General features: G+C 42.5%; 1 protein-coding gene across 1 annotated transcript in view; it reads right to left on the bottom strand.

The window, feature by feature from the left end:
- Window positions 1–26,854, bottom strand: part of Sgpp2 (sphingosine-1-phosphate phosphatase 2) — a 122,459-nt gene that overhangs the window by 49,711 nt on the left and 45,894 nt on the right. Inside the window, exon 2 of the mRNA XM_008825812.2 lies at window positions 22,462–22,620. Coding sequence (XP_008824034.1) covers window positions 22,462–22,620 — 159 coding nt within the window. The remainder of the gene's footprint in view (window positions 1–22,461; window positions 22,621–26,854) is intronic.

Below are 26,854 nucleotides of genomic sequence, written 5' to 3'. Positions count from 1 at the left end.
CAAACTTCCTTCTAGATTCTGTCCCACCCTAGGCCACCTATGCCACTATTCCTTAACACTGGTGTTTACATTGGTGGATTTTTTTTTTTTTTTTTTTTTGAGACAAGGTCTCACTATGTATCCCTGGCTAGCCTGGAACTCTCTATGTAGTCTAGGCTGGCCTAGAACCCTTGATGTAGGTATAGACCAGGCTGGCCTCAAACTCATAGAGTTCTACCTACCTCTGCTTCATGAGAGCTGGGATTAAAGGTATGCTCCACATGTCTGGCTTTAGATTGGTGGAGTATTTAATGAACCATTTGTAGAAATGTGTAGAGGTCAGAGGTCAATGTCCTATGTCTTCCTCAATGTCTGTCCTTTTCATTTCTCCAGATGAGCTCTTTACCTAAACCTGATGCTCACTGTTTCAACTAGACTAGCTGGCCAGCCAGCTCCTGGCTTCCACCTGCCTTTGCCCCCCTGGGTCGGCATTATAGATGTGAGCTGCCATACCTGGGTTTTATGTGGGTGCTGGGGATCCAACTGTAGGTCTTTATGCTTGTGCAGCAAGTACTTTGCCTACTGAGCCAGCACCCTGATAGTTGCATTTTATGAAACATGTTCAATCTGAGATGTGTTTATTTAAAGTAAAAAAAAAATCATATTGCAGACTAAGTACTGGAGAATCACAATTACACTATTTCAATCATGCAGTTACCTAGGTAATTCATTTTTATGTGACTGTGTCTAGTTTATGGTTATTTTATTTCCCAACCCTTGCAACAAACCCAGGACCTGAATGAATGAATGAATGAATGGATGGATGGATGGATGAATGAAGGAGAACAGGAGATAGATATGTATTCCATATTATCCAAATTATTATTTTCTGAAATCTGAACCTCAATAGATTTACACAACTTTTAAACTTCTTTGCTATTAAAATTCATGCAATTACTTGGGAGGCTGAGGCAGAACGATTATGAATTTGAGGCTAGCCTAGGCTACATAGTAAGATGGTGTCTTAGTTACTTTTCTGTTGCTGTGATAAAACACCATGGCCAAGGGAGCTTATAGAAGGAAGGGTTTATTTGAGCTTACAGCTCCAGAGGGATCAGAGTCTACCATGGCGGGGAGGCATGGCGGCAGGGGTGGCTGGAGTAGAAGAAAGCTTAGTGCTTATATGTTGAAGCAGGCCAGGAAGTGGAGAGTGACTGGAGATCCTACAAAGCTTCCTCCAGCGTGGCCTTGCCTTCTAAGACCTCCCAAAACAGCGCCACCAACAGGGGACAAGATGTCCGAATACTTGGAGTCTATGGGGGATGTTCTCATTCAAAGCACCACAGACGGCATTTCAGAAGCCAAACATCCATGGTACCTATTGTCCAAAATTCGGGAAGCAGGTGATTCTAGCGGTGCCCAGGGAAACTTCTGTTTCACTGTAAGGACTTAGAAAGCATTTGTCTCTAAGATGAAGGTCATAAAAACAAACATCCTTTCCTGTCCGCTCCCACCTACACCAGCACCAAAATCTGCAGTTCCTAACAAAATAAGAAAAGAACTCTGTAGCCTAAATTATTTGAGCTTTTGTAAGATATCTCATAATTTGCTGGGGTAGGGGCAGAATTAGTTGGGGAAAGTATGAATATCATTAAATGGGATTCCAGAACAGTCTATCTCGGAGTAGATCTAGCCTGCCTTGTCTTGGATTATGCAAGACAAGAGGAAATGCAGCTGGCTTTCCTGCCTTACACGTCAGGAGGTCTCCTGCTGGGCGAGGTCCACTCAGGCATGCTGACCTCACAAATCAAGAGCCTGAATTTAGGCTAAAGTCATTAACTTTAAGCCTTAGTGTTCTGGCCAATCATTGAGTCTTCTTGCACACTTGCTCAGATCTGGGTCACTTAAATCAGCCTTTTATGAAGAAGTAGCTTTTGAAGTTTAAGGGCTTCTCCACTTTCTGAGCTGTTAGAGCTGAGGCATCTCAGAGTGTCTGTCACAGGTCCATATTCTTAATGGAATGCAACAAAGATTTGAGGGATGACCATGTCAAAGAAATAAGATTTATTTCTCACTGATTAGATTCCAAGGAGTCAAATAGCGATAGCAATGCTATCACCCTAGTTGTGAATTATATCCACCGAGTTTCAGGGGCTTGCTTTCCTGAGCTGCTAGCTATCCTGCTCAGGGGGATAAAGTCTGGACTGTTGGTGCAGGCTCATGCAACTCCTAACCACAGCTGAAGGGATTAAAACCACTTCCAGCCATGAAAGAAGTGTTGAAGAAGCCCATATTGTCAGGAGCTTGCTAGAGCAAGTTATAGCATTTCAGGATTTCCAACTTAACATTGAATCAAATGGTAAAGACAGTAGGTGATCATCTCCAGGCTCTCCTGCCTATATTTTCCTTGTCCACAAAGGTGGATATTACCAGCTGTATCTCTTCATGTTAAACCACATACATGTGGGGGAAGTGTCATTTCATGATGAGGTGCTCTGTCAACAAGCAGCCATGAGCAAACTGAATTACCAGTTAGACACTGAGAGGAAATGGAGAGCTAAGGAAATGTATGAGGATAAAAACTCAATATGCAGCCTAACGAGGTTATGGGGTCCATAATTGCAGGAAGTGGGGAAGAAAATTCACTTAAGATGACGTAGTTTCGGAGAGAGCACCCTGGATGTGGCTCTGCTCAGGCGATCTAGGGGCGCAGCCAAATAGGCTCATCCACTGATTTACCCGACATCTATTTCCATTCTTAGCTTGACGTCATGGGCTCTGCTATCAACACGGGAAAAGACGGCTTCATATTCATGCCCAACACTCCCAGCACAATGACCACGATCAGGAGTGGCTGTCAACTATACATGCTTAAACTGTCTTAAAATCCAGACACAGAGTGCATCACCTTCTGAGGTAGGGTCTCACTATGTAGCCTTGGCTAGCTTGCAATTCATTATATAGTTCAGGCTGGCCTCAACTTGTAGGGATCCTCTCACCTCTGCTTCCTAAGTGCTGAGATTATAGGTATGTGTCCCCATGCCAGGAGCCACACAGTTATCACCAGCCCCCATCCCACTTCTCCTCCATCATCATACCACTAAGAACCACCAATAAACATCTCATATGTCAAAGCATACTAACTCCTAGTCTAAGATTCAACCTCTTGCCTGAGAAACACCTAAAACCTCACGACTATCTTCCATACATGAGACAGCACCTGAGCTCTGAAGTTCCAGTGGAGACTCTCCTGTCTCAGGGATGAGCACCTCCCAGACAAATGAACTCAAAGGTTGGTGCCCCTGGCCCTGATGTTCAATGCTGTCTACACGGCATCTTTCTGCCAGCCAAGGAGTTCAAATACACTTCCAGCCAGGCCCAAGAGGACAGCTTAACCTTGTAAGTTCCAGTCCGGAGCCCTGGCACTTGATTCTTCAGGATTTCTGTCCCGGGACCTCTATTCTAGTAAGCTTTGTAGAATGGGCAACAAAGTTCTCTGGTTGGGGTAAACAAAAGCATCAACTTGTAGAGCTCAATCCCGACAGTATAACTCATCACCTCCTTAATGAAAACTAAAAACTAAGATGACAGTGAATTTGAAAAGCTTTTGTAAAAACATGTAAATATTCTCTAGTCCCCAGTCTCTAAAAACAAAATTGCGTTTTCATTTTAGCTGTAATATTCAGTCAGAGACTGTTCTTTCCCCTGTGCCGCCTCTCTCCTACTTCCTCCTCCTCTTTGGTTGCACGTCTTCATAGTAAGAAAACTCTTCTCCCATGGGGGGAGATGACTTCCCTCCTGGAGAGCCAGCCTTTAAGCTGGAAGGGACAAAAGTCTCAGAGATCCCCAGCCTGACGCCAGCTCACCGCAGGGAGCAAAGGAGGAGGTTGGACCAGCAGAGGAAAGTGGAGAGGAGAGGGTTAGGGTGCATTGATTTCCTAGTTGGCCAGTGAGTGATTAACTCTAGTTATTAAGAGGTTATTAGGAGGGGCTGTTGGTCACACCATCAGCACCTCTCAAATGGCTATAACCAGGGCTGTTACCTCCCTGTGACCCTTTTTAATGAGAAAGATTTGACTGGAGCCTGCCAGAATCTGCCTTCAGGGCACAGACTATCCCTTCTCTCTTCAGTTTCTACATTCCACCATAAGGCTGAGGTTCATGTAATGGTAACAAGGGAAGGAATTTTATGGAATCATTGTTTAATATAACGACTTACTGGATTTGAATTACTGCATACATTTTATTTAAATACTGGAGCAAAAATTGAATAAAAAATTTAAAAAAGACAGGAGACACCAACTCAGAGATGGCCTGACAAGTTCTAAAATCTAGCTCTCTTCCAGGGATGCCTGTCAAGGTATTTGTACTTCTCAGGAAGATGGGTATCCCAATGAATGACTAGAAATTGATGCAAAGGGATGTTTATAAGTCTCAAACATTCTAGAATTGCCATATAAAATTTTTAATGTGACAAAAAAATTATAAGTCAAGCCTGTGCCCACATGGCATCTTTTAGGAAAGGCAACCTTAATTAGCACAACACACCCCACACCTCTCTTTTCTCCATGATCCTTTTATTTTTCTTCATAGAACTTAACCCTGCCTGCACTTAGACTATATACAGTCCCAGACTGGCCTCAATTCTCTTTGAAGTCAGGGATGACCTTGAGCTTCTGATATTCCTGCTTCTACCTCCTAAATGCAGGAATTACAGACGTGCACCACCATCTGTTCTATTACATTTTGCTTTTTATCAGTTCCAACCCCACCCTGAGTGGATGCTCTGTCTTGTTTTCTGTTCAAAGCTTCAAACTGTACCTGGCTCTGTTCGGTCACAGAAATGCTTCTGTTTGATGAATGGGATGAATGGATTGATGAATGGCTGGACAAATGATGTCTGTGGGGATCCAGTGACTTTTACATGCTTAGAAATTAGTGTTGATAACATCATGGTTTGAAGAGTAGAGACCACCTCATTTTACATATTTGAGGAGCCAGGTGCACCCTGGGGAAGTGACAACTAAGTTCTCAGCAATGTTGATGGGGAGACCGCACTGAGCTCAGATCTCCTACTACAAGTAGCCAACATCTTCGATTATGCAAGGAGACAGAAGAAATCCTGTGGGAAGCACACTAGGAGCATATGGAATCCTGGAAACTTCCAGAAGAATGCTACATCTTCCTCTACCCAGTAACATCAGCCTCTAGCATTCCTCTACAGAATAATATCCTTTTTTTTTTTTTTTTTTTTTTGGTCTTTTTGAGACAGGGTCTCCCTGAAGCCCCAGCTGACCTGGAACTCCCTATGCAGAACAGGCTGGCCTTGAACTTACAAAGATCCACCTGCCTCTGCCCTCCGGAGTGCTGGGATTAAAGGTGTGTGCCACCATGCCCAGTTTAGAATAGGATCTTTCTTACTTTACAGTTTTTCTATCCTGAGACTCTCCCTTCTGGGTCTTCAAGAAAATTCACTTAGGTTTCATATGCATTTTATACACATAGGCAGAATGGAATTTTACACAATTTTCTTGAGACAGCATCCAGACTAGCTTATAAGAACTTTATTATTAGAACTTGCAATCCTTCTGCCTCAGCCTCTCAAGTGCTGGATTACAGGTGTGTACCACTACACCTGGCTGCAGAAGTTTTTAATAAACTTGTGCATGACAAAGCTTCATGATGCTGAATTTCCCCATGGTACCATTTCAGTGCCCCAAAAGTTTCAGATTTTGGAACATTTGAAGTATTGAATTTTCAGATGAGGAATTCTCAACCTGACGTTTCATACTGAAAAAACTTTGATAGAATCTTGACCAAACTTGTCTCCTGACTTTCTATCAGGGCTCAAGAGAACTTTTGGAAACAGGGAATAATCCAATATTTAAAAAAACCTCCTGGAAATTTGTACTTTATATAAATTTTTAGTAGATGTGTAGATGCTTACCATTCTGAACTGTAATTATCTCTGTATGTGTGTGGTGTATGCATGTGTAAATGTTTGGGGTGTGCACACACATGCATGCATATATATGAAGAGGTTGGTGTTGGGTGTTTTTAATCTCTCTCTGGCTTAGTTTTTTGAGACAGAATCTCTCGCTGAACCTGGAACTTGCTGATTTGGCTAGATGGGCTGGCCAGCGAGCCTCCAGTATCCTCCTGTCTCTTCTTCCCTGTGCCTGGTTTTTTACATGGATGCTGAGGATTCGAATTTAGAGCCTCCTGTTTGCATAGCAAGCACTTTACTGACTGAGCTATCTCTCCAGCCCAGTAATGATCTCTTTATATGGGTATTCCCCATGCTTTTGAAACATCTCTTAAGTTATCTTTGTGGAAATTACCTTTATTTTACCCAATACTTGCTTACTGAGTTCCTGCCAGGTGTCAGATTCAAATATGGGTAATGAAACACCTGGCAGAATGCAGAGGCAGCAGGCAGAGGCCACTGGCTTTTGTAGAGGTGATGACTCTGCTGGACCTGAGCAATGGGGGCAGCAGGCAGGAGTAGACAGAGAATGGAAGGCGGGGAACACCAGCAAAGAAGCGAGGAGTAGAATAAGCTCAGATCTGGTTAGGGACTGGATGCCCTGGGGGCTTTGGGGCCTCATCTGGTGGCTCAGCGATTCCAGAAACAGACAGATGTGGGAAAGGGCTAAAGGTGGTGACTTAGGTCAAAGTTCAACTGCGAAAGACCTCAGAGGTCATTTTAAAGTGTGGGGACATTAAAATGTGTTTAAGAGTTCATACTTGCATTTGCAATAGATCACTGTAAATGCTGTGTGTGTGGCGGTGGGGAGAGTGGGCTTCAAGAACAAAAAAGTCACTGGAGGGAATCCTTGATGAGCCGGAGAGTTGCTTGAGGTAGAGCACTTGCCTAGCATATATGCGTTAGAGCACCAGCACAGGAGGGTTGCTATGCAGTGGTGCAGAATAAAGATGAGGCAGGCTTGAGCTGAGGGAATGTTGCTAGAAATCTCTGGAATATATGGCATTGTTGCTGTATAGTACAGAATAAATCTTTATTAAATGAACACATGCACATAGATCCCTCTATCTATTGCTATAGAAAACACCAGTCTGAGAGGCTGGAGAGATGGCTCAGCAGTTAGAGCACTGACTGCCCTTTCAAAAGACCTGGGTTCAGTTCCCAGCCCCCACATGGCAGCTAACAATAGTTTGTGGCTCCAGTTCCAGGGGATCATGACACCCTCTTCTGGTTTCTATAGGCACTGCATGCACATAGTGCACTTACATGCAGGCAGATATTGATACACATTAAAAAAAGCTTTAAAAAATTTTAATTACCATAAAGAGATCTGAAGACATAATGGCCACATGCCAGTGAGATGGCACAGTTGGTAAAAGGACTTACCACCAAGCTGACAACCTGAGTTTGATCCTTGTTAGAAGGAGAGAACTAACTCCTACAAGTTGTCCTCTGATCTCCACATGCACGCTGTGGCACATATGCATGCGCACATGCACACAGATACACAAATGAATATAAGAAGAAAGACACACTGGACAGGAACATTGCAAGCTGGCTGGGTTTGTTTTGTGGCTTCTCCTGTTTCACATCCCCTTGTGCAATGTGAGATCATTCAGACATTTTGGATTAAAAGTCTTGCCAAACTCAAGAAGGAATGAGACTGAACCAAGTCACTCATCTATCAATCCACATACAGATATGCCACTATATCTACTTAAAATTGCATAATCTCAGGGCTGGTGAGATGGCTCAGCAGGTAGAGGTGCTTGCATATGAGTTATCTTTAGTGTTCCAGTCCAAGACTCATCACAGGTATATAATGTTTATTAAAGTTAGATGCACCTGGGGCTGGAGAGATGGCTCAGCAGTTAAGAGCATTGACTGCTCTTGCAGAGGACCCAGGTTCGGTTCGATTCCCAGCACCCACATGGAGGCTACAAACCGGCCTTAACTCCAGTCCTAGGGGAATCTGAAGCCCTCTGCTGACCTCCATGGCAGTGCATGACACGGGTGCACTCACATACATGCAGGCAATATACTTATACACATACAATAAAAATAATAACTAAAATAGTCAAAAAAGTTGGATGCACCTAAGGATACATTTAAAAGTGCATGCCATCTGTGAATTACTAAAATATCACTTTCACAAAGAACACCCGCCTGACCCATGACTCCTATGTTCTTTTCTATGGGTATACGCTACATGCTCTTCACATCCTATCTGGAGAGACAGAAATGCCTACAGTACACATTTCCAATTTGCTTACAGCCATCTGTTTTCAAAGTGGAGGTGACGGCTGTGGAACAGGACACTGCTTCAATTACCCCCTCTTAAAGGGCAAGTGCATTTTAATATTCCTTTGTTCTTTTTCAGACTTGGTGAAAGTGCACCCAGACAGAGTTCAGGGACAAAGTATTGCTGTAGATAACTAATGCATTATGTTCATGGCTTTAAGATACTTTCAACCACAAAACGACAAGTGGAGACTCAAGCTTGATGAATCTGAAAGATTACATTTGGAAAGTGCTCTTCGGAATACTTTCAAAAGATTACTAAGTTTGGTTTTTTGGTTGTATCAATTGCTTAGCAAACAACACCCTGGATTCAATTCCCAACACCAAAAATAAAAAATAACAGTAAATCAATTTCAGACTGCAAAGGTTGATAAATATCCAAAATGATCCCAAAGGAATATTTATGACCATCTAGGTTTTAATTTGCTTTCTATCTGCCTTAGCTTTTAGGATAATTTCATTCACAAAACATCTGTTCCATCTACCATGTATATTTTAATTTTAAAGAAAACACCCTAAAAGGCTCTAAGAATGTGTTTCTATCTCTCAAGTAAAATTTCCTTGACACATTTCTCACGAATGCATAAACGCTCAAAATTAACACCCACAAGAGAGCTAGATGGCAGGTTAGCAAGGCATCCTTCAACACATCTTTTCAGGTTTCTGATGCATTTAAGACAAGCATCTGGTTTTCTATAACTTAGACCTTGGCAGAATTTTCCTGATTTAATCCTCTCAGTGTCAAAGACACACCCATCTGATTGCCCTGTAGGACAAAGAGTCAAACATTCCTTGTGGATTAGCAGACTTCCAGAAAGCATAAAACCCCATCTTGAGCATGTATTCTAAACTCTTCCTCCAGTAAAATCTAGGTTTAAATTTCTGAATCTGGACTCCAGAAGAACAAAGGCCTCCAAGGGCATTTAGTTTATTTAGAAACTTACCATGTGGATGAGCCTCCTGATTCTTTTTCTTTTAAACAAATCCTAACTGAAATTCAAGACCTGTTCTGGGTGGGCCACAGAGTAGTTACTCACAGTTGTACATCCTTTCTTGCTAAACATTTCCCCATGACCTAGTCATGGACAACTGCCTGAACTCTCTTTATTTCACACTCACCTGTCTAAGGGACCCTTGCAGTTACCAGCTGTGCTATAGGTGTACAATCAACTGCAGAGTTTTATTAAATGCAGGGTTTAATGTTCCTCTTTGCCTGAATCTTTTTCTTACAGACTAATAAAAGAAACCATCTGTTCTAGTTTCATTCTGCTGCTGTGATAAAACACTCTGACCAAAACAATTTGGGGAGGAAAGGGGTTATTTTATCTTACATTTCCTGGTCACAGTTCATGAGTGAGAGAAGTCAGGGCAGGAACTCAAGGCAGGAGCTTGAAGCAGTTTCTCTCTCTCTCTCTCTCTCTCTCTCTCTCTCTCTCTCTCTCTCTCTCTCTCCTCACTCTCCAGCTCATGCTTAGCTAGCTTTTTTATGCAGCTCAGAGTCACCTGCCTGAGGAATGCTACAGTCCACATTGGGTTGAGCCTTCCTACACCAATTAATAATCAAGACAATCCCTCACAGACTTGCCACAGACCTGGTCTAGACAGTTCCTCAGTTGAGGCTTCTCTCAGAAGAGTCTAGGCTGTCAAGTTGACAATCACAGCCAACCAGGACACCGTCTTTGCATTTTACTCACTTAGCCTTTGTCTGCCAGTGTGAGTGTAAAAGGAAGCAAGTTTACTGCTGCTAACACCCCTACTAATCCCAAGTTGGGGTTTTCTGGAAAACTTTCAGAATGCCATTCCCCATCTCCCTGAGCTCAGTCACTTTATGTCTGAAGAACTGAACAAAACATGGTTTTCTCCTTCTGATTTAAGTGCCTGGGAATTCCGGAAGAAATTTAATTTTAAAAGGATAAAAACATAACATTTTTTCAGTTAAATCTGAACATATGCAGGGTAAGCAATGAATTTATATGCTCACATCTGTCCATCCATTCTTCCCCTCCCGTCCGCCCCACCCCCACCCCCTGACTCACAAGAGCAAGGCTGTGAGCTTGCTTTGCCCATCTACACCTTTGGGCATGGACTAGAAGGGTCGTGAGTAAACACTCACTGAACTGGTGTCCTTCAGCTTGCCCTTATTTGTAAGAGCAAATGTTTTCTAGGGACTCAGATCCAGGCTAGGTAGGGCCAGTCACCAACTCCCTAAGGGTCCCCTTTATGATCACTGTCACTTCTTCCTATCTGGGGCTCATAGGAATCCTAGGAGAGCCAACTTAACACAGGTCATGTGTTGGATAACCCAGGGAAATTTTTTTCTCTTCTTTATTATTATGCACGTATATGTGTATGTGGTATATGCATGTATGAGTGGTCATACATGTGTATGCACATGTGTGTGCATGCATGTGTAGCGGCCAGAGGTTGATTCCAAGTATCTTCTTTGGTCATGTTCCACCTTATATATCAAGACAAAGTCTCTCACTTGAACCCAGAGGTCACAGATTTGGCTAGTCTAGCCAGCCAGCTAGTTTCAGGGATCCCATCTCCGTGCCCCCCAAAGCTGAGATTATAGGTGGGCTACCACACCTACTCCATTTTAAAAACATATTTTATTTATTATTTTTAGTTTATGTGTATGCGTAGTCAATGATGGGTAAGAGCTTGCTAACCAAGCCAACCTAAGACAGGCATAGTCCATTAATACTGGGGACTGCCTGAGGTGGGGCCAACAATGCCAAGGCAAAGAATCTTGGCTCTCACTAGAGCGTCACAAAAAGAAAAAAGGTTGCTGTGATAGAAACACTGACCCAAGCAATTTATAGAAGGAAGAGTGTAGGAGGAAGTGTGGCCTGAACCACCAGCACGCGCTGCAAACGCGCCAAAAACATCCGGCTGAGTCAAACCTGTCTTCTGCCAAAAGACATAGAGATGGCTGACATGAAAATGGCCTGATACAGAGAGCCAATGAGGAACAGACACAACCTATCAATAGACCAATGGGACACCGGGAGGGGAGATATAAGGGAGCCCCATATCCGCAATAAACGAGTCTGCAGCTGCTCGCACTGCCTGCTTCTCACCTGACTCCTGGAGTCTGCGTCGTGACTCCATGCCGACTCTACCCCTGCCCGGAGGGCCCCAGGACACCCGCAACAGCTCGCACTGCCTGCTTCTCACCTGACTCCCGGAGTCTGCATCGTGACTCCACGCCAACTCTACCCCGACCCGGAGGGCCCCAGGACACCTGCAACATGGTACTTTTAATTACTGTGCGTCATGTAGATAAATCTTGGGCAAAGACCAATTGTTCTCAGATAAACCTTGCCTTAACATTCTAAGCTCTCACATCATCACACAGGCACAGGAAGGAAGAGAATCACTGGAGATCCTGCAAGGCTTAAGAACTCTCTAAGCCCACCCCCAGTGATGTGCTTCCTCCAGGATAGCCACACCTCTAGGACCTCCCAAAACAGCGCCATCATCTGGGGACAAAATGTCCAAATACTTGGAGCCTATGGGGGACATTTTCATTCAAACCATCACAGTGTGCATGTAGGCAAGCGCACCGGTGTTGTGCAATGCCTACAGAGGACAGAAGAGGCTGTTGGATCCCCTGGAACTGGAGTTATGGACAGTTGTTAGCTGCCATGTGGGTGCTGGGATTCGAACCTGGGTCTTCTGCAAGAACAGTCAGTGTTCTTAACCACTGAGCCATCTCTCTAGGCCCACGTACTCCATTTTTATGTGGGTTCTGAGGATTCAAATTACAGTCCTTATACTTATACAGCAAGCACTTTATATCCACTGAGCCATCTACCTAGTACCCAGAATAAATTGTTGTAGGGGAAGGTGCATTGATGAAGCCAGAACTAACAATTTTAAAGACCCTGGATATTCTAAAGAATGTATCATCACTATTTTCACAATCATAAAACTATCAGAATAAGAAGACCCTATCACAATTTTGTTGAGCCTCACATTGTACAGCTGATCAAACTGAGGCCCAGACACAAAAACTGCCTTATTGGTTATTAGCAAACTCCAGACTACAATTGATTGAAAACCTATAACAATCTGAGAACCCATCCTGGCCTGGCCCCGTGAGGGTGTCTCAGTTGGCCTTACACGTAAGACATGTACCACATAGACTACAGGGCAAACAACCTTCACCTGAGTAGGAGACCAAGTCCCCTTATTCTTTTTTTTGAGATTCCATTTATAGTCACTTGAGCCTGAGGCAGGTATTTTAGTGTGTAAAATGTCATAGCAAGAATAGCAACAAAAACAAAGCCTGTGAGAGGCTCCAAGAGCTCATATTAACTTCATGTGCAGATTTCTCTGTTTATCAGATGTGTTCTGAATACACAGATTTTTGAGCCATCAGAATGCTCCTGCAATAACAAAACCACCCTCCTCTATCTTAACTTTGAAATAAGAAATCTGAACACGTTTGTCTAGCGATTTTAACTTATATAATATTCTTCCTTTTGGCTATTTAATTTTTCTCTTTCTGATTTCTGAGATGCATGTAATTCAGTATTTTTGAGGCCAGGAATAATTTTTGTAAGTTATTGTGAAATATGAATCTATTACTTAACAATTTGTTTTATGTCCATAGTAAAATCAAAAGTATACTTCAAAGTCATAACTTTTTATTGTAATGTCAACCATGGTATCACAAGATTTTTTTTTTGTTTCTAAAATTTGATTTACTGCTGTTGCTTTGGAAATTTAATAAGATTCTGAGTTTGAGTATTCTTTAATAAGTGTGGATTTTGAACTGTGCCCATTACAATAATTTTTTATAAAGTGTCTAGGCAATAGTTTGGAGTTCTCTTTCCTTTCTGGCTATAATCTGACACGTATCCAGAAATCAAATTTATTATCTTTATAAAAAATACTTTATTTTATTTTTAATGTGTATGAGTGTATTGCCTGCATGTAGGTAAGTGCACCCGTGTTGTGCAATGCTCATGGAGGTCAGAAGAAGGCGTCGTATCTCCTAGAACTGGAGTTATGGACATTTGTTAGCTGCCATGTGGGTGCTGAGAATTGAACCCAGGTCCTCTGCAAGAGCAGTCAGTGCTCTTAATCACTGAGCCATCTCTCCAGCCTCCTAAGTTTCCTAATTCTTTGGGTCATAAACCAGCCTTTGACCCTATTTTTCAAGGTAAAAATATTGTTGAATCTTCTTTAATCCCATTGTTCTTTCTAACTTATTCATTATGAATTATAAGCTGTGTCTAATGATGTATCAAACTACTTATCACAAAACAGTAATTAAATAGTATACTGTGATCACTGCAAATACAGGCAGGCAGGCAGACAGCTGTGATTACCCTGAAATCAACAAACAAGGTAGATTTAGAGGTCTTTTTTTCCTCCTTCCTTTATTCTTCCCTCCTTCCTTCCCTTTCTCCTTCCTTCCCTCCCTCCCTCTCTCTGTTTCTGTTCCTCTCTCCCTTCCTTCCTTCATCCCCCCTCCCCCGCCCCAGTACTAGAAATTGAATCTATGGCCTAAACCATGCAAGTCAAGTGATCCATCACTGAGTTACATGCCCAGCTCTCAATATTTTCTTAAAGTGACTTTCTTTTTCTAGAATGAAAGGTAAAATTGAGCATTTTTAATATACAAAACTCACCAAAGTGTACTTCACACAATTAAGGGGAAAGGTAACTGCAGGACACAGAGACTTCAGGGTTCTAGAATCAGTTAGTTCTGGGTTCAAATCTCAGTTCCCTTCCTCTGGGTCCCTTGGCCTTAGTGACTCCTTCGGTATAGGAGAACAACAGGGCCTGCTAGCATTTATCAAGTCCATAGCCTGTCCAGCACCAGTCAGGATTCCTGAGAGACGACTCTCATAGCATGGAGAGCTTTCCTTGTCTTGGACACTGGCATACAGTTCAGCTGAGGAAGAGTCCCACCAGGCCACACAGCCTATGTGACTTAAATGGACACATTTTAGAATGTTATTCATAAGCAGTTAGTCAGTGGCTCCTTGCAAATTGTGTTCCTCTGTCTCCCAGAGGACAAATTAAGAGCATGTGAGCTGGATTCCACCCAACAAAGAAAGCACAGAACTGGGGCTGAGGCCTTCTATAGCAGGAGATGGTTGGGATCCCCAGGGAAGGCAGGTAGTCAGGAAGAGAAGGCTGGCACCCCTGCAGCCAGGGTCAGGAAGCCTTTGTTTCCTTAGTGGCTTGAGGCCCACAGTGAACCCAGTACTTCTGGCCACTATGTACAGCTATTGAGATCAGCAGACCTGGCAATAGCTGTGTCTAGAGGGAACAGCATCAAGGTCTTCTGCTCTGACTAAAGAGGGTATCTCTGCTGTCTCCCAGGCCACAGAAAGCTCCTCTAGGAAAGCCTTACCCTGCCCGTGAGAGAGGAAAACAGAGAGGACTGCTATCAGGGTCACAGGATTGGAAGTTCTTAAGCCTTTAGAAAATTCTAGAAGCCAGTTATGAAGTAGAGTCTCTCAGCTATGACCTGATAGAACATTTAACTGTGGAAGCTTATCCCTCCCCTCCCCAGCACTGGAGACAGCTCCCAACCCTCATAAACTACCGCAGAACCACTGTGGGATTTGAGGCCCCTCATCCCTCATTGAGGCTGGACAGGCCAGGAATGCAGGAGGATGAAGGCACCCTGAGGCCAGACTTGGAAGTAGGAGCTGCCTTGTGGGGAAAATGCCCAGTCCCCTACAAGTCAAAGCCCCATTTCCCTGTAAGGACAAAGGGCCTATTCTTTGCCTAGGGCCTTCTTTTCCACTTGGTTGCTTTGCAAATCAGGATAAGGAAATGGAGGCTGGGCCTAAGAGGGACAGACCCTCAGGATTAGCAGGCAGCCTTCCCTCCTCCAGGCCCTTAATTCTGATATCACAGTTCCAAAGCTCTTCACCATTCCACAGGTCCCTGGGATGCTCTGGCCTTCCAACTAGGTGTAAAAAAATCTGGACACAGTACAGCAAGTGAGGGTGAGTGAGGTGTCATAGGAACCATAACACAGAAAACTGGAAGCCTGTGTTCTATGGTCATAGAATGAACATATGAGACCCCTGTGAGGCTAAATGGAGGCTTTCTAACCATATGGTGAGGCATATTTCTGAGTGATTGGATTAGCCATGTAAGGTGATGTACTGTAGTGGGCAGGAACCCATAGGATGGATTTGGGAGATGAGACTAGGTATGGCCACTAATGACTGTACTCAGTGTTGCCTTCCCTCAAGCAAGTCCATCTCTGTGTGGCACTTTTCTGTAAAATGGGACTCTGGGTAAGTACAGTACTTGGCATAGAGTGAATGCTCAGTAAGCAGCTTATAAGAACCTTATCCTCTCAAGAATACAGTTTCATAGGGACTAGAGAGATGGCTTAGAGGCTAAGAGCGTGTACTGCTCTTGCGGAGGACCTGAGTTCTTTTCCCAGCACCCATATTAGTCAGTTCACAACTCCCTGTAACTCTAGCTCCAGAGGATCCAGTGCTGTCTTCTAGAATCTTTCGGCACCTGCACTTACATGCACATCCCCACACACAGACACACATATACCCATAATTTTAAAATATTAAAAAGAATACAGCTTTGTAAATGGAAATGTTGAGGTTTATTTTTAGTTTTCTTGTTTTTTATTTTGTTTTTATTTTTTCAAGTTAGGGTCTCATGTAGCCTAGGCAATCCTCAAACTCCTGATTTTCCTGCCTCTGCCTTCCAAGTGATGGGATTACAGGTATGTATCACCAAGCTCAGCTGAGTTTCTTTTCTTTTTTTTTTCGGTCTTTTTGAGACAGGGTCTCCCTGTAGCCCCAGCTGTCCTGGAACTCACTATGTAGACCAGGATGGCCTTGAACTCAGAGATCCGCCTGCCTCTGCCTCCCAAGTGCTGGGATTAAAGGCGTGCACCACCATGCCTGGCTGCTGAGTTTTTTTTTTAAAGACAGAGTTGTTAAAATTTTATTTGAAAGTAGAATTTTTTTTTTTTTTGGCCTTCTGATGAGTTAATTCTCTTCTTTTTGTTTTACAAATGAGTGAGACAGATTCTGGGACAAAAGCCAGTTCACAATGATACCTTTGTAAAGATGCTGGGGGACTGATGCCTATGGGTGATGGGAATGGGGGAAACTGAGCCATGATAAAGAGAGAAACTGGATTCTTTGCACTCTGCCTTGACAGGATCCACCTTAGTTTGGTTTCTGGATAGGGCTTGGCAAAAGCTATTTGTTTTTGACAAAGTGTCTTACTCTGTAGCCCAGGCTGGCCCCAAACTCAGGATAACCCTACCTCAGCCACACAGGTGCTGGAATTACAGAGGTAAGTCATCATATCTGACTTTAGTTGTCTTTCTTTTTAAAAATATTTTTAAATTATTTTTATTTTATGTTTATGAGTGTATTGCCTACATGTATATAGGTGTACCTGTGTTGTGCAGTGCCCGTGGTAGCCAGAAGAAGACATTTGATCCTCTGGAACTGGAGTTACAGACAGTTATTAGCCACTATGTGGGTGCTGGGATCCAAACCCAGGTCCTCTGCAAGAGCAGTGGCTCTTAACTGCTGAGCCATCTCTCCAGCCCCCAGTTGTCTTTCTTAATAGAGCATTAGCAGCTAGAGTTAAACAGAAAGGAAATGGAGATGAAAAACTCCACATCAAAATGGTCTAAAGTGTGTGCTTCTCGTCATCATATCAAACCTTTCATTCTTAAAGATAGTCTTCCTCCAGGCGCTTGTGTTTCAAACAATTTTATACTTATCTAAGCTTTAAGGTGATCACCCACCCACACGTAAGCTCAAGGAAGCATTGGAAGCAGTAGTTGGAGTGAGTGGGGTGAAGGTCTCCCTCTGGTAGGAAGATGGCACTGTTCCATCTTAGAAGGGGAGGGGTAGGACAGTAGTAGGTGGAGAAAGTCATAGGAGAAGAAGGTAGGCATGTTATCCAATCATTCTCTCTCTCTCTCTCTCTCTCTCTCTCTCTCTCTCTCTCTCTGGACAAGGTCTCACTATGTAGCCCAGGGTGGCCTCGAATTCAGGACCCTCCTGCTTCAGTCTCCCTCACACTGGGATTCAAGGTTTATACCATCCATTATGCCTGGCTTCCAGCCAATGTGTTTTCTGTCATTTGTGGATCCGAAATTTTATGAGGATCCAAAAAAATCATATATATATATTTACATATATGTGGCTTTTCATATATACAAATGAAAGTGAAATTGTCTGGAGGAATTATGGGGACTAATAGGAGGGGAAGAGGGAAAAACAGGAGGGTAGGGTGCATGGAGGGAGCATGATCAAAGTACATTAAATATTTTCATGACGATGACTCTATGAAACATAACACTATGCACAATGAATATACGCCCATAACAAAAAGAAAGGAGGGGGGATCACTTTCAGATAATGTGATAATTACAGAGAGCCAAATGCATTTAACTCACCACGTGAATGCTAGGATTACAGAGGTAAACCATCACATTTGACTTCAATTGTTTTTCTTGATAGGGCATTAGCAAGTTTTAAGGCTTTTTGTTTTTCTTTGGTTAACCTACAGTATAACCAACAGTTTTCTTTATTAGGTGTCAAGACCAAACCAATACACTGAATCTAACAACCCCATAGAGACATTTACTTAATATTTAACTAAGGCTAAATTACAGATTCTACTTCAGAGGAAAGAGGCAGAATTCCTGACGCCTAATTCTATTTCACTGGGCACAAGTTATAGGGGGTTTCAATCCAGTCTTTGTTGGCTCTGCTTTAAGACTCATTAATCTCAACCAAGAACCAATTTAACAAGCAGGGCAATCTTTTGAAGTGACTGGTAGTAGCAGTTTAAGCAGAGGATTAGGAGATAATCTCATTTCAAGTCATCTTTTGGCACTATAAAGCTGACCCCAGACCAGGGGTACAGGCCTCCTTCCACACTTCCACATTTCTGCAAGCAGGTGACAAGCTCTTTATGAACACAAGCAGGTGATAGCCGAAAAGACTGATCTCTTTAGACATGTTATCAATGCTACACCAATGTGTGGGATCACTTTATAAAAAGATACCCAGAACCCTATAGCAGCAAGACCCTAACAAGACAGTAGGCACAGTTTACAGGTAGGGTTTAGATCTGCATTGTGCTGTATCAGCTAGCTGACTGAGAATAATCAGACAGGGAATGACATAGTTTAAGCTGAACTCTCCATCCTAAGCTAATTTGTCATGAAAGCTCAGGACCCCAAGGTCTGCTGGAAGGAACATTGTGCTTTTCTGGCTTCTTATTGACAAGCTTTGACATCTATGAAAATGGTGTATACTTGCCAAGTAGTTAAGCAGTTTCTTTTAAAGTTTGCTTTCAACTGTACTGCACACAAAGAGCAGGAAACATGCAAATTATTTAGCACTAGATTTGATGTGCACTTCAAGAGCACTGTTTGCTACTAAAGGGCTTCACAAAGCAAGGCACCGCAGCACTTTACAAGAGACAAGATAACTTTTCTTGCAGCATGCATTCTACACAACTGACCTTTTCCTTTCTCCTTCACACCATGGACCAATCTCCTTTTAAGTGTCATGTACTCAGCACACATGTGACCATGTGACAAGCTTCTGGGGATCTCTAGCTGTGCCCTTTCATCTTAAATCTGGGGGGACCGCAGGCTAGAATCACTATCACCTTGAACAAGGTTTCACTTCTTGGTTTTCATCACCCAGGTCTCTTGCACCCATTCAGTCATCTCTCCCCACCCCTGCCACAGCTATTTGGACCAAGAACAACCAGTCTAAGGGCCTGACCAGAGATGGATGGGGTTGTGGGATGGGGCTACACAGTGAGCTGCACCTGACTTTCTAGAAAACTAGAATTAAATGACAGAAACATTCCCAGCTGACAGGAGAAGAGGAGACATAAGTCACAGCTGTGTTGTACCTGATCATGAGATCATGCCCTAGCACGGGTCCTTTGAAGCTGTGGTTTCTAGATTCCTCATAACCTTAGTACAAACCCCACTTTCCTGACTGGGTTAGTGGGTCTTTGGTGCTGGAATCTTAAACATACTGTGTCAAGTCAATCAGATGCTCTTTTAGGACCATGACCTCTGTCCTAGCCTCCAAGCTGTTGCTGGGGGTGGAGGGGTAGAGAAAAACCTCCTTTTCCCATCAGAGATATTCTGTGCTTCTAAGCAGAAAGATATTGAAAAGCCATGAATTATTAGGGGAGAGACTCGTTCTGCTTAGAAAGGATTTCTAACAGTTTTTCATTTCACAGAAAAACTGTGAAATGGTTTGACTATGATTACATATACTTAAAAATAAGTCATATGGCTGGGCATGGTGGCATACGCCTTTAATCCCAGTACTTGGGAGGCAGAGACAGGTGGATCTCTGTGAGTTCAAGGCCAGCCTGCTCTACATAGTGAGTTCCAGGACAGCTGGGGCTACAGGGAGACCCTATCTCAAAAAGGCCAAAAATAAATAAATAAATAATAAATAAATAAAAAGTCATACATGTTAGAAAAGTGAGGAATATGTCTTTTTCTGTTTCTTAGTACTTACAAGAAACTACAGTATACAGAACTATTCAAACAATAAAAACATAATTTAAATCCAGATTTCTCCATAAGGTAATAACCTTTCATGGAATCACATGTGGACACTGTCAATTTAAGGACTTACTTTGCACTGAAAATGTGTAATATCTTGAGAGAACATTCAAAGGATTTACACTAAGTCTACTGTATACATAAACTCATTAGTGTGCATTTTTATTCATTTATTTTAATATTTTATTTATTATTTTTATTTTATGTGTAGGAGTGTATAGTGCCTGCATGTATGCAAGTGCAATGCCTACAGAGGTCAGAAGGGGGCATCGGATTCCCTGGAACTGGAGTTACAAACAGTTGTTAATGACCATATGGGTTCTAGGAATTGAACCCAGGTCCTCTGCAGAAACAGCCAGTGCTCTTAACCACTGAGCCATCTCTCCAGCCCCATATTGTGCCTTTTTAAAATTATCTTTTCTTGTTCTCTTTTCTAAATGCTATAGTATACTTGCATGTGCATTTGTTTACATATATACATGTATACATTATAGGCTAGGATCCACACATGAAGGAAAGCAAGCTGTTTTTTCTTTCTGAGATTGTTACCTCACTTGATATAATACATTCTCGATTCATCCATTTTCCTTGTGGATTTTGTGATTTCGTTTTCCTTTAGAGATGAACAATATTCCACTTTATATATGCACTATATTTTCATTAACCAGCCATCAGTTCATGGACAACTAGGCTGGTTCCGTTTTGTTGCTATAATGAGTAGAACAGCAATAAATATGGGGTACAAAAATCTGTGGTAAGGTATGGCGTTTTCTGGGTATATGCCCAGGAGTGAAATAGCTGGGTCATATGGCAATTCTATCTTTATTTTTTTATTTTTGGGAACTGTTAAACTGATTCCCATAATGGCTATATTAAAATGGGGGGAAAAGGTCAAGGAAAACCACAAAGATAAATTTTAGTTGAAGTGGAATTCAAACAGCAAGTACCAAGTTTCCCAAAAGCTGGTCCCCTCTGAGCAAGCCGCTTTAGGGAAGGAAAACTGAAGGCCAAAAACATTAAGTGCCAGAAGACAGGACTTGCAAACCCAAATGGCTAAAAGAGAGGCAGGAAATCACAAAGGGCAAGACAAGAGGGGTGAGGTCTATACCTAAATGAAAGGGAACAGGGCTGACGAGATTGCTCAGCAGGCAGAGGCACCTGCTGCCAAGTCTGATGAGCTGAGTTCCATCCCTGGGACCCACGTAGCAGAAGGAAAAACCACAGGTAGAAGCAACACTCAAAATTTGTCCTCATCTTTACATGTGTGCTGTGGTACGCTCACTCTCATCATGAACACACATAAAATAAATAAATATAATTAAAAATATTTTTTATTATTTTATGTGTATATGTGTATTGCCTGCATGCATGTAAGTGCACCCATGTCATGCAATGCCCACAGAGGACATAGGAGACCGTTGGATCCCTTGGCTCTGGAGTTATGGACAGTTGTTAGGTGCCATGTGGCTGCTGGGATACAAACCCAGGTCTTCTGCAAGAATAGGCCGTGTTCTTAACTGCTGAGCCATCTCACCAGTCATATATATATAATTTTTAAATAAAGGGAATATCCAGATGCAAATGCTTCTTTATTTGGTACTGGGATTCAGAGCCAGGTCTTGTCTGTGTGAGGCAAGCACTTGCATCACTGAGTTCCACCCTCAACTCTGGTAAAGGCCATCTTTGAACCTGCATGCTATATTAAAGCCAGTCTGGGCTCTCATCTTTTTTTTTTTTTTTCTATCTATATTCCCCCCAATTTTGATTTGTATAGACTTATCAATTTTTCCCCTTTCAACAAACACCATGAAATATCTTTGGAAAAAATGTCACCATACCCAAATGTCAGTCAAGAGCACAGAGGCTCACATTTTAGATGGTGGCTGACTTTCTCAAGTCCCATCTACCTCTCCTTGTGGAAATTCTAATCAGGCAACACAGTTACAGACTTTCCTGTCTCTCCCTCTAAAATGCCTTTGAGCCCACGGACAGGTTAAAGTCCTTTCATTGAGCTGAGTGTCGTGGCATATGCCTTCAATCCCAGCACTCGGGAGACAGGAGAATTTCTGTGAGTTCAAGCCCAGCCTGATCTACTTAGGGAGTTCCAGGTCAGCTGGGGCTATAGGGAAATCCTGTCTCACTGCCCCCCCCCACCCAAATAAACTTTAATCAAATAGAAAAGGAAAACAGATTCATTTGATTGATATTTTTCAGCTCACTTAACAAAATGCTTGTCTAAATTTTCCAAAATAAAACACCTTTGGAATTATTGGTCTATAGCCACTAGTTTGATTTTGACCAAGTTTTACTAAAATGGCCTCTGGGGAGAATGTGTTCCCATCCCCACAGGGCTTATAAGGCCCCTTTGTTCTCTGCTTACCACCTCTCCTGTCTTCTAGTTTGTGAAAACAGGCACGTCAAGGTACAGGTTGGTCTGTTTTTTGCAAACAGAATAAGTTGTGATGATATTTACTTTTTCTAAAGTAGACTAGGCAACACATTCTCCTCTAAGTGGTTTTAAAAAGAAAGAATGCATGTGCAAAGTACTTGAATACCAACATGGGCAGTTGTCTTAGAAGTAGCGGTGACCATTAAGTAATAGTAAAATACTTACAACCCATATCATGACCAATCTTCTGGACAAATAAGGATCAATGTTCCAGTGCATGAATGGGAGAAAAGTGATGTAGAATACTTCTTGACCCAAAGCAGCTGAAAATCGGAACAGGTAATAGTAGAAATAGTTCTTCACAACATACTTCTCTACATAAGCCTGAAAGACAAAAGTCAGAAGAGTCCATGAGTTCTTTCAGCACATAGCTACGGGCAACATAAAAAACCCTCCTCCAAACCTACACCCTTCAATTGCCAGGGCACTGCCTCCTCCTGTTCCTGTGGCCTCAGTACAGTTAGCCAGCACCATTGCTGAATGTCTAGCAATCCCAACTTGTGCACAAAAGCATAGAAGACATTAGTATTTTTTTTTATTTTTTTTTTACAATTAAAGTTACAGTTTTAACAATATACAAAATATTACAGTAATTCAGATTTTTTGGCATAATGATTACAGATTTGATAAATACATTTTATATCTCATAATAGCGATGAAGATTATTTTTTAAATTAAGTATTAGCATCAAAGACAGAAGTACCAAGAGAAGCCACACGAAAAACCCCACACATCCAAGAAAAATGCTTCTCTTTCCTGTGTATACAGAGGCTAGAAACTTGAGGGAGATCCAGAGTGGTCGGGCACTGAGTGGGGTCCTGGATGTGGGGAGAGAATGCCAGGTCTGAGGTCTTTGAATTCTGGGAGAATTTAGGGAAAAAGCAGTATATATTTATTCTGGCCAGATTCATCCCAAGCTCGTGAAGTCCAGCAGGTACACTGGGAATTAGGAATAATCTGAAAAGCAGTCACAGTAGGAACTTTTATCTGCTGTGGGGCACTGGAGAGGATAATTTGGAGGAGATATATATATATATATACATATATATATATATATGTATATATATTATGTCTTTCAATGATATATTGTCTTTTTGAAACAGGGTCTCCCTGTAGCCCCAGCTGTCCTGGAACTCACTTTGTAGACCAGGCTGGGCTTGAACTCACAGAGATCCACCTGCCTCTGCCTTCCAAGTGCTGGGACAACAGGCGTGCGCCACCATGTCTGGCTTGGAGGAAGTATATTTTTAAAGAACCAATATTGCTTTGAACACTTTGAAAAAGGCCAAAAATAGTTTCACATTTAACATATTAAAAAAAGATGACCTTGGAAACTGTAAGAATATAACTATACCTATGCTGTTGGTCGCCTACCAAACAGGCAGTCCTGTCTTTTTATCTAGCAGAGGTTCTGGATTTTACTCCAGCATCTCTGTCTCCCCCCACTGCACTCTGTGATCTCGGGGCGTGGTCCATACTCCACTTTTGAACCAGAAGTGGATCTAGATTTATCAGAACCAGTCACAGTAAGTTTGAAAAGCCAATCTTAAGCCAAGAGTGCATAAGGCTATCCCTAGGTGTGGTTAGAGGTAACAGCAGCACATCCTATAAGCTAAAAGGGGATAGTGCTGGCTCATTGGTGGTAAAATTTACTTCTAAATCAGTGTAGGGAGAATGGCAGTACAGCTACCTCCCTAAACAAAAAAGGCAGCATACAAAAGGATTTCTTAAGCAACATCTCTGGATACATGATTAAATAATTCGAGAGCCAATTTTTATCACTGCTAATTCATGGGGATTATAAATACCCAGGTAAAGTGTTAAACGCGTATCTTTTTACAAAGAGAATCTGAGTTTCTAGACTAGGGAGACAGTTCAGTGTATAAAGTGTTTGCTGCTGTGAGGACTTGAGTTAGTATCCCTAGAACCCATGTAAAGCAGGATGCAGCAATGAGTGTCTGTAATCCCAGCACTGCTATGGCAAGATGGAAGGCAGAAACAGGAGACTCTCCCAGAAGTTTGTTGTTTGCAACAGTGAACAAGAGACTGTGTCTCAAACAAGATGGAAGGCAAGGACAGGTGCTTGAGGTTCCTCCACAAGTACACCATGGCACACATCCATGCTTACTCATACACACAAACCTGCACACACACACAAAGATTAAAAAAAACAACCTTCATTTTTCTTGTAGGAAACTGTGTGTATGATTTCAATATAGCCTAGGAAAGAACCAGAATTTCATTTCCTGGATGTGTGTTGGTCTCATTGGAAACCACTAGAGAGACAAGAGCAAGGGTTAGAATCAGAAATGGATGAGAAGATTAACAGCCAAGAGAAACACGTCCAAGTCCCAGAAGTCTACCTCCATGTTCCCAGCTGGTCCAAGTGCTGGGGCAGAGTTTGCAGGACACTTGTTTAGGTGACAACAATTAGAAAGCACCTTACAGAAAAGGGCAAGAAAGCACTGAACACGTAGGTGGACAGACAGCCTCTCTTGAAACGATTTGAAGGCCCATCCTTGGCCTGTGGTTTCTATACTGTGACTTTTTTTGCTCCTTCCACTTTCAAACATTTGCTATGCCCTCTTCTGCTATTAAAACAAAAGCCAAATGCTTTTTAGTACACATCTCAGCTGTCACATAGCCAAATGGAGACCGTCTGGTAAACAAGAGTGATGAAATGGAAATTACCCACACAGCCATTAACTCTGGGTTGCAAAATGTCATTGATTTTCTCATTAGTGTATCTTATGAATTACTTGTATTTTCTTGTGTTTTCATAGTGATGTGTGTGTGTGTGTGTGTGTGTGTGTGTGTGTGTGTGATCTCAGTCCCCTAATCTCATTTTCCCTGTCCCGCCATACATTCTCAAATGTATGGCCACATTCTCCCACATTTGGGCTTCAGCTGTGGGGAGGGAGCTGGCCTGGTTTGCAAATAGTAGAGTGCCTGTGGTCTTCTGCAAGGCTGCCATTAATTAGTGAATGCCAAAGAGAAGGAACATTAGGTTTGAAAACAGCTAGTGGCCTGGATGTAGAGATTTCTTGACTTACCTCTGTTCTGAATACCTGAGCAGCGCTGTTTGCTAAACACGCACACAGGAGTCCTAAATGCTAAGGAAATGCACCCAGGTCTGTGTGGCTGGATGTTAAGAAGAACCAATCCAGACAGCAGAAAAGCAAATGTCCAGCAGATCTGGCAGCTGGCCCAAGCTTCCAAAGGAGGAACACAAGAAATGGCTTTTAGTCAAAACAAAGTGTGACCTTGGGGAAGTCCATATGCCCTTCTGAACCTCACTGGTCTCAGCTGCAAAGGATGCAAAGGACAGAGTAGGATCGGTTGCTTTTTTTTTTTTAATTTTTTTTTTAAAGTATTCTAACACTGAGCTATGCCCCACATGCTCAATTTTGAGGCAAGGTATCTCTATGTTGCTCGAGGTGGTTTCAAAGGCAATCCTCCTGCCTCAGCCCAGTTCTGGGATTTTAGGTAAGCCACCACACCTGGCCTCAGCCGCTGTAAAAAAATTATTTGTGGATACAGATATATATATATGTGTGTGTGTGTGTGTGTGTGCCTGCTCATCTGTATGTATACCATCTGTATGTATACCATGTGAGAACAGGTGCCTATGGAGGGCAGATGAGGGCATCAGAAGCCCTGGAATGAGAGTTACAGGTGGCTGTGAACTGCCCATCCTGAGTGCTACGAACTGGACCTGGGTCCTCTGCAAGAGCAACAGGTGCTCTTAACTGCCCAGCCATCTCTCCATCAGTTGCTTTTTGGGATCCAATTAAAATGGGAGGTGGGCATAGAAAACAGCCCATTCAATAAAATGCTGCTCTGATACCTGTTATACAGGAAGACTGAAAGTCTGTCCTAACTGGCTGAAAGTGAGGAGAGACCTGGGGAATTCCTCTCAGGCCACATATCTCTTATTCGCCCACAGCCCTCAGCAGCAGCTATCAGAGCAGTTTGGCAATCAGTTTGAGAACTACTGTCCTTAATCTCTTCTTGGCCCAGATATCACCTTCCTATCATTAACCTTTGTCTCTGAGCACAGGGAGTGTAGGTATCCCCACCCTGAGATTTTTAAGAGAGTTGATAAACTCTGGAGGTAGGTTGTATTTGTCTCTATTGTTTCTTCCACATTAAAGCTATAAATGTAAGTCTTCTTCCAAAGGTCAAGTTCAAGATACTCTACTATCTCAACAGAGCCGGAAGAAGTCCATCCTGGGAGGATAGCCTGCAACTATAAGCAGTCCACTTTAATCATAGGCAGTACAAGGAGCTCATTCTTGGGGGCTGAGAGGGATGAGACCTATCACAGACTTATTTTGAAATGACTTTAAGACCCAAAGCTCTTTTACAGAACATATCAACAGTGGTCTATTCTATGCAGTTGTTTGTCCTAAGAAGAATATTATAACTTAAAGCTTATAATTTGGAGCTTACTTTTTTCCCCAAACTTTAGAGGCGAATCCTTTATTAGAGGTTCTTTCCTTACTGTATTGACAGAAATTATGCATTCTTATTTCAAACATTTTGAGCTTTTCAAAAA

The sequence above is a fragment of the Nannospalax galili genome, unplaced genomic scaffold (assembly GCF_000622305.1).
Source record: "Nannospalax galili isolate Female #2095 unplaced genomic scaffold, S.galili_v1.0 scaffold127, whole genome shotgun sequence".
Classification (NCBI taxonomy): Eukaryota; Metazoa; Chordata; class Mammalia; order Rodentia; family Spalacidae; genus Nannospalax; species Nannospalax galili.
This window is presented reverse-complemented; position numbering and strand designations above follow the sequence as displayed.